The 13,648-nt window shown below is 41.2% G+C and overlaps 1 protein-coding gene across 1 annotated transcript in view; it reads left to right on the forward strand.

Annotated features, from left to right (window-relative positions):
* AQP4 (aquaporin 4) overlaps positions 1–13,648 on the forward strand; it is a 59,488-nt gene that overhangs the window by 25,945 nt on the left and 19,895 nt on the right. The window contains exon 2 of the mRNA XM_089675700.1: positions 13,002–13,416. Coding sequence (XP_089531826.1) covers positions 13,002–13,416 — 415 coding nt within the window. The remainder of the gene's footprint in view (positions 1–13,001; positions 13,417–13,648) is intronic.

The raw sequence follows: 13,648 nt of genomic DNA on the forward strand, positions 1-13,648 counted from the left end.
CCGGGTCTTTATTGTGATATTGCAAAAAATGTTTAGAGACACTATGTTTCGGAAAGCCCTTTCGGATATTTTGGACATGTTCTCTAAGTCTAACCCATAATGGCCTTTTCGTCCGTCCTACATATTGGAGGCCGCAACCGCATTGCAACACGTATACTACCCCCTCCGTCCTGCAGGATATAAAATCCTTAATCTGAAATTCTTTTTGGTTACTGGTAGAAATAAAGGACTTATGTCTGGGGTTAGGGGCTTTAATAGCTCGACATGCGTAGCACATTTTACAAGGAAAAAACCCCTTTTGATCTAAAAACGTAGCTTTTTTATTATTGGGTGGATAAAAAACATTGTGTACTAGTGTGGATCTCAATGTGGGGGCTTTCCTATATATAAATTTAGGGACTGATGGTAACATTTTACACAATACAGGGTCAGTGAGTAAAATCGACCAATGTTTTTTAAAAACATTCTCTATCTTCCTATAATTAACCGTGAAGTCTAACACAATTGCCAATTGATTATCAAATTCCATGGTCTTTTGCTTGTCCACTAGAAGACGGCTCCTATCCATATCTCCTACTTCAATGATTTTGCTTTGTATAATATCTCTTTGGTATCCTTTATCAACAAACCTCTCTTCCATAATTTCAGCCTGCTTCAGGAACTCTTCCTTTGCAGTGCAATTCCTCCTTAGTCTAATCAGCTGACCTTTGGGGATGTTCAGAAGCCATGGGGGGTAATGGCAACTATCCAATGGGATGTAACCGTTACGATCTACTTTCTTAAAGAAAGTTTTTGTACACAACGTCCCCTCATGTATATACACACATAGGTCCAAAAAATTAATTGATACCTGATTAACCTCCCATGAAAATTTTTCCTTACGAAAGGAACACAAAATAGAGCCTTGTCAATTGGTATCAATAGATTAAAGAAGAGAAATGACATAATTATTAGGCCGGCGGATAAAGGTGGAGGAATAGTGATACTGACTAAAGAGTATTATGAAAAAGAAATGGAAATGCATCTAAGTGATGAGACCACATACTCAGCCCTACCAAAGGATCCTACTAATTTATATAAAAAAGACCTTATGAAGCTTATTAAGAAAGGAAAAGATAAGAAATTATTAAATAAAAAAGAGGCACAATATTTAAATCCAGAAGTGTGCAGAATACCAGTCATATATATGATACCCAAGATTCATAAGGATTCAGAGAATCCACCAGGGAGGCCCATAGTGAATGGGATAGATTCCGTGATGTCAAGAATGGGACAGTATGTGGATTTTTTCCTCCAACCTTTAGTTAGTAACACTAAGGCCTATTTGAGAGATACCAAGCATCTCATACAGGTGCTGGACAACATAAAAGGGAGTAATCAAATGTTTTTTGAGAGCGCTGATGTATCGGCCTTATACACAATAATTAACCATGAAGATGCAGTCAATTCAGTCAATTGGGGTCTGAGAAAGTTCAGTCAATTTAATTGGACGCAGAGGAGATATATTACAGAATGTTTGGACTATTGCCTATCTCACAACTATTTTTGGTATAGAAATGTATTCTATAAACAAACCAGGGGTGTGGCTATGGGGGCGCGATTTTCTCCCAGTGTGGCCAATCTCTTTATGGCCCACTGGGAGGAGGAGGCGGTATACCATCAACCCCCACAGCAATTAATCCTGTACAAGAGATACATCGACAATGTGTTCATCGTCTGGGATGGTACAGAAGATGATCTACTGTTATTCCTTAATCAGTTGAATATTAATAACCGGAATATAAAATTTTCATGGGAGGTTAATCAGGTATCAATTAATTTTTTGGACCTATGTGTGTATATACATGAGGGGAAGTTGTGTACAAAAACTTTCTTTAAGAAAGTAGATCGTAACGGTTACATCCCATTGGATAGTTGCCATTACCCCCCATGGCTTCTGAACATCCCCAAAGGTCAGCTGATTAGACTAAGGAGGAATTGCACTGCAAAGGAAGAGTTCCTGAAGCAGGCTGAAATTATGGAAGAGAGGTTTGTTGATAAAGGATACCAAAGAGATATTATACAAAGCAAAATCATTGAAGTAGGAGATATGGATAGGAGCCGTCTTCTAGTGGACAAGCAAAAGACCATGGAATTTGATAATCAATTGGCAATTGTGTTAGACTTCACGGTTAATTATAGGAAGATAGAGAATGTTTTTAAAAAACATTGGTCGATTTTACTCACTGACCCTGTATTGTGTAAAATGTTACCATCAGTCCCTAAATTTATATATAGGAAAGCCCCCACATTGAGATCCACACTAGTACACAATGTTTTGGATCCACCCAATAATAAAAAAGCTACGTTTTTAGATCAAAAGGGGTTTTTTCCTTGTAAAATGTGCTACGCATGTCGAGCTATTAAAGCCCCTAACCCCAGACGTAAGTCCTTTATTTCTACCAGTAACCAAAAAGAATTTCAGATTAAGGATTTTATATCCTGCAGGACGGAGGGGGTAGTATACGTGTTGCAATGCGGTTGCGGCCTCCAATATGTAGGACGGACGAAAAGGCCATTATGGGTTAGACTTAGAGAACATGTCCAAAATATCCGAAAGGGCTTTCCGAAACATAGTGTCTCTAAACATTTTTTGCAATATCACAATAAAGACCCGGCTAGTCTCTCCTTTTGGGGAGTGGAGAAATATCTCAGACACTGGAGAGGGAGTCACAAGGTCAGAGTATTGAGTCAGACAGAGTCGAAGTGGATTTTTATTATGGATACACAGGTATCGAAAGGATTAAATATTGAATTTGATTTAAATTGTTTTATCAGCAACTATTGAATTTATCTATTGTTTTAATGCTGATATTATATCTGTACTATCTATTTATTTTTGACCTTTCGTATGTACCATTATTATTTGGTGTATTATCAATTCAGAATTTTTTTCGTCATATTATCTGTAAATATGAGGGGTGATGTGCATACGCCTATAGGTGGTCAATTATTTTTATCATTTTATGTGTTTTTACTTTTTTTACGGGTTTTATATTGTTATGTCGTTCTAAATTGTTGTTTGGGGCCATATATATACATTTTTCTTCGATATATCCAATAGATCTTATTTTGGATCTAAGGATTGACTATAGTCACCAGGACATATTATATATGGTGTCCTATATATACTGTCTATGTTTTTAATGAAATAAAGTGTTATTTTACAGGTGGTACTGGGCTGGCAGTAGGCAATCTAATGAGGACTCGTCTGGGGGGCTTTGAATATGGTTTTTAGAATCCGGGACATTTACTGACTGGTTTCAGCAATTTTTGATATATTTCTATCCAGTCCCGGGTGTTGCGGTTGCTAATAACGGGCTACAGGAATATGGCTGCCGTGATCCCGCCCAATGGGTTTCCCATTGGTGCTAATCCAGGTCTATTTAAGGAAGTGTGATAGACCAATCACGTTAGTCCTGATGAAGTCACGAGGTCACGTGACGCAACGCGTCGACGGTTCTACGTGGTGACGCACTTCCGGCGTGGCGCCATCTTTGAACACCCTTGAGGTCTATGCCTACACCCAGCATATGGGGAAAAACGCTATATGAAACTCTGCCCATGTGAGTGTGTTTTCATTGCTTTTTTATGTTTTAATAAACGGTCTGCACTATGGAGGATATCTTTTTTTGTCTTATGGGGATCTGAGCTGGGATTTATCTGGCTCATTGGCCCGCAAGGATATCAGAGAGAGGTGGAAGCTGTGTCCTGTAGAAACATCTTCAAGTTACATCGTGAGGAGCCCATCCTAGTTCTGGTGGTGGTATTTTATATAAAGCGCTGTGGCCCTGCAGGGTCACAGGTTGGAGGTGAGAGGCCATTCTAGCCATTCCTGGATCACATTCGAGGGTGTGTGGGTTCATACACATTCCTTTGTTTTGCATGCTTAAGAGGAATGTGACACGGATTACTGGACTTTCCCGTGTGTACTGTTTGCAGTGCTTGTGTGGAGAAAGGACTTTTTATTTGTTCCTGCACATGTGGATTGCTTCACTATTCCAAGGCTTATGCTAGGAATGAGGATTTAGTTATTTCACTTGGTGATCACTTTATCATACTTTGTCTATGTTTAAGCGCTACATCATTTATTTATATGTATGTGAGTATCATCTGTTTGGTATAGGATTGGATGTTAGCAGCTGCTGAATATTTGGTGTGTGCCTTATATTTTTTCCATTACTGCCTTACATAAGAGCGCAAGAGGATTTTGTATTATAATGTTTGTGATAATGGCACTACCCAGCTGGCCACCCTTCACCTAGATAAAAATCACACATGCACCCTGCCTGACAGATATTCTTATACTGATAGCGCACTGGCTCATCATGATTTAGACCGGATTCCATGAGTTCCCTTGTCAGGCCAAGAGGATCTGTGGCCATTTCAGTGGCTGTATTCAGCCAGTATTCTCCTGACAGAATTACAGCACCAACGGGTGCTACCTGCCAACCACCTCATCTGTGAAACCCCACATGCTGAAACTCAATATTGCATCATCATCATCATGCATCAGTGTATACCTCTGTGATTACTGTACATTGACAGGCTCTGGGGAGCTGGGGTTCTCCCTGTATTCATCATTAAAGGAGAAGTACAGCCAAAGCTTTTTTGGCTGTACTTCTCCTGTGGATCACAGGAGTTCAGTTCCTTCAGCACTCCTCTGACCCCTTTTCAGCTAACAGCAGGCTAAAGCCCACTGTCAGCTGATGTCACTCAGACGGTCCAGGCTGGGGGAAGATCCCAACTTTAAAGTTGGGATCCATCCCAAAGTCTGGAGTGGCACCTGGATGAGCCTCTCAATAAGGTACTGAGAGCCTGAGCCAGACACTCCCTCCCCCTCCACAACCCAACGCTCCAGTGAGCATGGCGGGGGAAGAGCAGACAGCAGAGACTAACAGTCACTGCTCTCTGCCCACAGCAGTAGTGAGAGCTCATGTGATCACTGAGCTGTCACCCTTAGAGCTGGCAGGGGACAGATGCAGCATTGGATAATGCTGCATCCACCTAGGTATGTACACTGCTCAAAAAAATAAAGGAACACTTTGAAAACACATCAGATCTCAATGGGGAAACATATCATGCTGGATACCTATAATGATATGGACTGGGCAATGTGTTAGGAACGTAATGATGCCCCATTGTTTGATGGAAAGAAAAGTTATCAACCTACAGAGGACTGAATTCAAAGACACCCCAAAAATCAAAGTGAAAAAATGATGCAGCAGGCTAGTCCATTTTGCTGAAATTTCATTGCAGAAACTTAAAATGGTACTCAGTAGTTTGTATGGCCCCCAAGTGCTTGTATGCATGCTCCTAAAGAGATGACGGATGGTGTCCTGGGGTATTTCTTCCTAGATCTGGACCAGAGCATCACTGAGCTCCTGGATAGTTTGAGATGCAACCTGGCGGCGTCGGATGGACCAAAACATGATATCTCAGAGGAGATCTATTGGATTTAGGTAAGGCAAGCGTGGGGGCCATTCAATGGTATCAATTCCTTTATCTTCCAGGAACTGCCTGCATACTCTTGCCATATGAGGCCGGGCATTGCTGTGCACCAGGAGGAACCCAGGACCCACTGCAACAGCGTAGGGTCTGACAATGGGTCCAAGGATTTCATCCTGATACCTAATGGCAGTCAGGGTGCCATTGTCTAGCCTGTAGAGGTCTGTGCGGCCTTCCATGGATATGCCTCCCCAGACCATCACTGACCCACCACCAAAGCAGTCATGCTGAACGCTGTTACAAGCAGCATAACGTTCTCCATGGCTTCTCAGGACCCTTTCACATCTGTCACATGTGCTCAGGGTGCACCTGATCTCATCTGTGAAAAGCACAGGGCACCAGCGGCGGACCTGCCAACTCTGGTTTCAATGGCAAAATCCAATTAAGCTATATGGTGCCAGGCAGTGAGCACAGGGCCCACTAGAGGAAGTCAGTTTCTGATTGTTTGGTCATAGACATTCACACCAGTGGCCTACTGGAGGTCATTTTGTAGGGCTCTGGCAGTGCTCATCCTGTTCCTTCTTGCACAAAGGAGCAGATGCCGGTCCTGCTAATGGGTTAAGAACCTTCTATGGCCCTGTGTAGCTCTCCTAAAGTAACTGCCTGTCTCCTGGAATCTCCAACATGCTCTTGAGATTGTGTTGGGAGACACTCAATCCTTCTGGCAATGGCAAATATTGATGCGCCATCCTGGAGGAGTTGGACTGCCTGTGCAACCTTTATAGGATCCAGGTATTGCCTCATGCTACCAGTAGTGACACTGACCCTAGCCAAATGCAAAACTAGTGAAAAACAGTCAGAAAAGATGAGTAAGGAAAAAAATGTCAGTGGCCTCCACCTGTAAAACCCTTCCTGTTTTGAGGGTCGTCTCATAGTTGCCCATCTAGTGCACCTGTTATTAATTTCATTAACACCAAAGCAGCTGAAACTGATAAATAACCCCCTCTGCTATTTAACTGACCAGATCAATATCCCAAGAGTTTAATTGGCTTGATGCTATACTCTGATTAAAAAGTTGTCATTTAATTTTTTTGAGCAGTGTATAATTTGGAATAAATAAAAACCCACACTTCTCTATTTAGAATGTATGCAACATTTTGACACCTGTTTAAGAGGTAAGGAAAACAGTGAGCTGCAACAAGGCAGGGATTAATGATACAATCACTCTTTGCTACATTTTTCCTTTTCCAAAGTCCAGGCAAGGTTGTATTTAGTAAATTGTAGGTTTAAAGGACAACAAGAATGATGGCAGATGGCAAGCACTAGCACTAGCCATTATTGCTGTTGGCAACTGAGGTAGGTAACACATGTAGTGATATGCTCAGTAACACTGTGTGATCCAGTATGATTGTTACTCCACACAGGCTCAGCGCAGTTCCCAGTCATGTACTGCTCCAATACTCTTTGGCACAGGGTTGAGAAAGCCATATAACTGCACCATCTGATACCGGCAGTAGCAGTCTTTGAACACAGGAATGCAGCAGTATATCTTCAGCAACACAGGGTGGCAAGGCCTACATTACTGGGATGGCATCTGAAGGAGGGATGACTGATGAGCAGGGTGGTGGCACAAGGGGCACTTTGGAAAGCTAAACAAATCCTCTAGTTGGAAGATGAGGAATATAGTGTTATCCCTATCCATGCCCTACTTGCACAGGAACCTTGCCCTAAGGATAATTCTCTGGCCCTGAAAAGCGTGGCTCCCCTCTGTACACTATCCACTTGTAAATGCACATCAAACCAAGCACGACACTACCCCAATCAAGATTGCCACGGAAGGTTACTGGGATTTGTAGTGTCCAATCAGACAGCTACTCCCCCTGCTGACACCTACAGAGGCTGCAAGGGAACATCATTTCCCTAAAATTCCACTCCATCTCCAGTGCAGCAGGGCACCACCTACTGGTTGGAGTAAAAACTACACCTACCAACAATGACATCATTGACCTAATATGGCCACATTGAATGCCCAGGCTGCAGGCTTCCAGACATAGCCAAACATGGGTTCAGACCAAACCCAAGCTTATTCTTACTGATGACAACATGCTTCCTGTACTCTCATCCCTAATAGGAGGGCAGAGGTGTCAGCGGCTTCCTCTGCACCACTTTTCTGAGTTTTTCAAACCACAGTGGTCAGGCCTGGCTGCAGGCAGCATTCATGGATAATGTCTGAACCACATTATACCTAACTACATAAGGTTCAGGGCTGATTCAGACACTCTCAAGTATAACAACCCCATGGAATATAGGACCACTGGCCAGAGCTTGCAAAGTATGTGCTGGAGTTTCTGGATTGCCCTGTAGCCAGTGTGCTGTCTAAAAAAACCTTTGGTGCATTAAAAGTTGTTATTATGAAGAAGAGGTAAATCCACCTATCTCCCAACAGTGTAGACCGGCTCTCTTTTTTTAAAATAAAGGGTAAGTCACCTTTTGCTAAAAAATAAGAAATGCACATTTCAATTTTTGCAGGTAAGAAAAATTTGCATTTATTATTTTTTGTTACAGGAGCCTGTAAACCATTGCAGCAGTGATCACTTGATCACTGGTGCCATGCAGGTCTCCTGCAGGTCTGCCAGTGTACCTGCTTGCACGTATGCGATGTACAGGCAAGCAGATATACTGACAGGAAAAATCAATAAACTACCACAGTGTTCACAGTGCAGTGGTAGCTCATTGAGTACTTCAATCCGACAGCTGCTAAGGCTGTCGGGACTTGTAGTTTCTCGTTCACAGAAGACTGTGAATGAGTGACATGGCCAGGTGGGTGGAGCCCCACACGGCCACTTTTTTTTTAATTTGACAGCTTTTGGGGGGAAGAAGAACCCCCATTAGCTGCCAAAGTGGGGGATTGGGGGGAGCAGGGGCCGGTGCATTCATAACATGATACATGTTACATGTTATACCCTGAATATTCTTTAACCAGTCTTGGTTTATCCATAACTATAAAATCCCTGCTGCTAATGCTACAAACTAACTTTTTTATTGTAATCCAACCCAGAAAATGTAAATAACACCACCACCATTAAGAGCCCCTGCTACCTCTTCTGGACTAATCTGTTGTTGCAGAACTGTAAAGATGCCACACAATGTTTCTGTGGCTGGACCTCAGCTACCAAATTTCTAATGTTTGTGGCCAGTGTCTCATTGTTTATTGCAAAACAAAACGTGCCTTGACTCTTCCTTTTGTATTGTGGTCTAAGCAAACTTCTTTCATACTGTGTGGCCATTGTACAATCTGTGTTGTCATTGTCTCTCAAATAATACAAATGAATGTTTGTTTCAGAATATAACCTATCTCATCTCTCTCTTTTATATTGCGGCCTAACCAAACTGCTTACATACTGTCCAGCCACTGAACAATATTTGTAGCTTATTTTTCTCAGATAATATACTCCAATTTTTATTGCAAGAAAAGCCTGCATTGTCTCTTTCTATTTGCTGCCTAATCAAGGGTTTGCATTCTGTCCTGACACTAGCCAATTTCCACCAAACACATGAATTCTATATTTAAAATTTTCATGAATATTTGGGCATGTGGGGGTTGGAGAATGCTTGGGCAGTGTGGGGTTGTTGTTTTGAAGTGTTTTTGTGCACTCCGTTTTTAAAATGTTATGGCTTCTACTTCCACCAGTCAATTGAGTCCTATTACCACTTGATAAAAAACATAATCAGGTGTTGCAGCCAAAACTCCCTAAAAGAGCTTTGTTTTCAAAGTTGAAATTAATTTGATTGAGGTGCTGCTGCTGTATTTATGCCAAGCTAAATGTAAAAATGTAGAACATCAATTACACATCAAAAACATATAATGCCAGAATACAATTTTGATGAGGCAGGAAGCATGAGCTTTGCTGTCTCAGCAAAGGGGTGTGTTGGACCACAGTAGAACGACTGCTGCTTCCATAAAAAAATTACACAGCATACTGACAGGAACTATGCTTGTCTGCTCAGGCTGTGGCTGCTTTCTAAAGAAAACAAACTGTGATACACCTTTTGTTTTTATGCACCTAGCATGTATTTAGCTGTTTTAAATCTAAGTTCAATTGCGCTTAAAATAATTGTGTTATAAGGAATAAAAGATGAGTAGAAAAAGATAAATGAAAATGAGGTACACAAGTGCATTTCTTGGCATTCTATTCAAAATAAATGTTGCCTACCTGACAAGTTTATATCCTTGAGCCACGGTTCACATATGTGCAGCCGTGCGGGCCACGTTTTGCGCAGGCACGAGAGCCCATTCATTTGAATGGACTCCCGTGCCCCATGACACGCAGGAAAGAAGTCCCTGCACTTCTTCCGAAAACACAGCCCGCATGGGAACCTCGGTTCCCAGTACGGTTGCGTTTTCCAGTGCGGGCGGCGTGCCATTAGAACTAATGGCACCCGCCCACGGGTCCGCATTCCTCTCTGCGGTTGGTGCAGGTGCACGGATCTTCATGCAGATCCCCAGCGGTACCACCCGCACAGATGAGGTAACTCTACCTTGGCTTGCACAACTGCAGTAACTATTAAAAAAGGTACCTCACTGTTGATTATTTTTGTATTTATTTTGCATTATGAAGAATTCAGCAGAAGGTCCTGGATCATATAAATAGGGTGGAAGCACCCAAGACAGACAGAAACAGAACCAGGATTTATGGCAGAAAGATTTACTGTTGGAGAATTTAAGAAATACAGTATAACAAGCTCATTTCAGCCACCAGGTTCCATCTAACCAGGGGCGGACTGACAACTCATGGGGCCCCCGGGCAATAGGGGATCATAGGGCCCCTGTGTCTTTGCCCAAACTCAAAAAAGCCTAAGAAAAAGGTACCAGGGGCATCTCATGGGGCCCCCTACTGACCCCGGGCCCTCGGGCAGTGCCCAAGTTTCCAAATGGTCATTCAAACTAACATATAATTTCTAGGAGGACCAACTATTTAAGTCTTTCTTTGCAGTCCATAAACTTTATATCTACATTAATTTCCCTGTGTGACATCACCTAATAAGGAAATACTACTTCTTTATATGTCTGCTGAAATCACTGGAACTGAAACATTTCATTGGATTACTCTACCAGTTCAAAGAGATATTCCAGTTCACTAGCAAAACAAATCTCATTCTTATTCTGACTCTGAAATCCTCATCAAAAAATTTTACCGAATGTGATCAGTAATACAGTATTGCTTTGTACATTGTTTTCTCCATCACAGGGTCACATTAAATTGAATCTCCCCTTTTTTACTATTCTTTTAAATGTGTTGATTATTAGAAATAGCATCTATAATTTTCTATGTTTCTGTTGCAGTTGGGATTAGCATAAAAAAAACAATGAGCTTCCAGCTTTCCTTCTACTGTTTCTCTTCTTTGGTTTCTGTCACTTTCGAGTTTGGCAAGCTGTTAATTAGATTAGTGAGATCTCCAGCTTCTGTATGCTAGGAGACTGCATATGTACTGGTTGCAACACTTAGTAAAAAGTGGAGGGCATTAGAAGAATATAGATAATGACAGAATAAATAAATGTCAAGTAAGTTAGAGGTATTATTATTATTATTATTCAGGGTTTATATAGCGCCAACAGTTTGCTCAGCGCTTTACAATATAACAGGAGACAATACAGCAACAATACAGTTCAATACAAGAGGGCTAGGAAGGCCCTGCTCCTTGGAGCTTACAATATAAGAGATATAAAGGTATAACGTTTGCTGCAGTTTAACTAAGACATATAAAGGAAACCTATACTAAGAGAAATATGAGGCTGTTATTTCTGGCCCTTCATTCTGAAAATGCTAGATGCCTGTCTGCCATGCTGACCCCTGGTTTCAGAACCACTTACCTAGAATAAGTATTCAGGCCAGCAGTTCTTTTGTCACTCTGATTTTATTGACTTCATAAATGTTACTGGTCAGTGGATCACAAAATATTGATGTCAGGGACCACCAGGTAAGTAGCATATTCAAAAGGTTGGTAAGCAATGACAGCATATTTCACTCAGCACAGGTCCCGCTTCCTATAAGATACTATAAAAATCCTTTTTGACTAAGATCAGACTTTAACATGTTTTTTTTTATGCTGAACATATAAGCTATTATATTATATTTAGCTTTCAATACCTATTCTTTTTTGAGCCATAGTTTATTATGTTTACGCTGGAGTGAAAAAGGACAGATTGCTAAAATATTCAGATGGCAAACTGTTTAATAGCACATTAACATTGGTAAACATCTATTTATTTATTAACATTCACAGATTTATTCATCAAAGTTTTAAAAACAGTCTGGAATAGTTCCATCTTGATTCACACTCTGGTCTAATATTGAGTTTTTCAGTATCTGAAGTATTAATCAAAGCGCTGCCAGTACAAACACAGTGTTGATATGTGTCCAAGATTAAAAAAAAAAACACAAATTCATCTATATTTAACCGGAACTTGGAAATGAATCAGTAGTTCTGTACATATTTCATGCTTGTGTGTTTTATTGTGATAAATATTCCATGGTGCCCCCAAACTGAATTCCCTTGGTAGCACTGCCCACAGCATTTTAAAAGGGTGGGGGGGATTTGTCTTCCAACTGTAGAACTTTACTTTCTTGGCTGAGTGTTGTGCTCCATCCATTAGAGTAAAATGTTCTCGTAGAAGGCTACAAATTCAAAATTTTACTTTCATTATTTAGGGCACATAAGATATTCCTTCAGCTTTAAAGGAAACCTGTAATCAAAAACATATGGGGATTGTTAGGGTTGGCTTCTCCATCTGAAAATCCTAGTTACTTGGCAGTCATGCTGACCCTCTGATTTCAGTACTGCATGAGAGAGACACTTTCCTGGAACAAACAAACAAATACTTTTTCTCTGATATTCCTGGTCGACATACTTGTTTCAAGTTGGTGAGTCAGAAAACATTGTGGCCCATGGGTCAGCAGTACACAGCTACTGACATGTGTGCAAAGGTCCTTAAAGCCCTGCTCCAGCCAGGGACCCCCCCTTCCACCACAGATAATACCACCCGTTAATAATTAATGACTGCAGAAAAAAATTTAAAATCCCTTTTGACACATCTAAATCCATGCTCAGACAACACTCCAGGTCTTGATTATTATATGTTCTAGACTGCAGTGGGGAGGGTCCTTCTTTGGGTCCTCAAATCTCTATCTGAATGATATGGACACATTGGCTGTTCAGTGGCAAGGCCCTCTTAGGCTCAAAAAGGCTGCAACGGCATGATGATTGCACAATGATGGGACCAATCCACAGTGGGCTGGATCATTGGTTTCCACTACTGGAAAAGGAACTGCTTTAGATCACAAAAACGTTTAAAAAAACTGCTTTGGAGGGCTTGTGTAATGGTGGAAGCCAGGAGGGGCATGGCAAGGATGGGGGCACTTTAGATTTTTCCAGAGATGGGCTTTAAATGTAAGTGTTTGAGTATCATTTTGTATTATTGGTAAGTAACTACTTTCTTATTTTTCTTCCTTTAGCAAGTGCGGACGTTTTTGCACGTGCAATCCAATCATGGTGGCCTGTAAAGGTGTGTGGACCCAGCCATTTTGGAAGGCAGTCATTGGTGAATTTCTGGCTATGTTTATATTTGTTCTTCTCAGCCTTGGTTCGACCATTAATTGGAGTAAAAAAGAAAACCCTCAACCTGCAGATCTGGTCCTTATTTCACTTTGCTTTGGACTAAGCATTGCAACCCTAGTGCAGTGTTTTGGACATATAAGTGGAGGCCATATTAACCCCGCAGTTACTATTGCAATGGTTTGTATGAGGAAGATCAGCCTTGCAAAGTCAGCCTTTTATATTGTTGCACAGTGTTTGGGTGCCATCGCAGGAGCTGGAATCCTTTATGTAGTCACTCCATCTGATGTTGCTGGAGGTTTGGGAGTTACTGAGGTAATCATAAATTCTACTCTATTATTTAATTTAACACAGAATCATTTATTGTTAGTTTAATATTTTGTAATGCAAGCAAACATCTAGTTTTGACAAATATTGGGTGGGGGGTCTTGTCACCTTGTATACGTTAGCACAATCCCCAGCTATAATCATAAATCAAAAAGAAGGTACTTGTATGTCCCTACAAAGAGGAGACTGTGGGAAATAAGGATTTTAAAGTGCCCAAATC

Source organism: Staurois parvus, unplaced genomic scaffold (assembly GCF_062004578.1).
Source record: "Staurois parvus isolate SC_StPar_1 unplaced genomic scaffold, SC_StPar_1.0 ptg000157l, whole genome shotgun sequence".
In the NCBI taxonomy this organism is placed as follows: Eukaryota; Metazoa; Chordata; class Amphibia; order Anura; family Ranidae; genus Staurois; species Staurois parvus.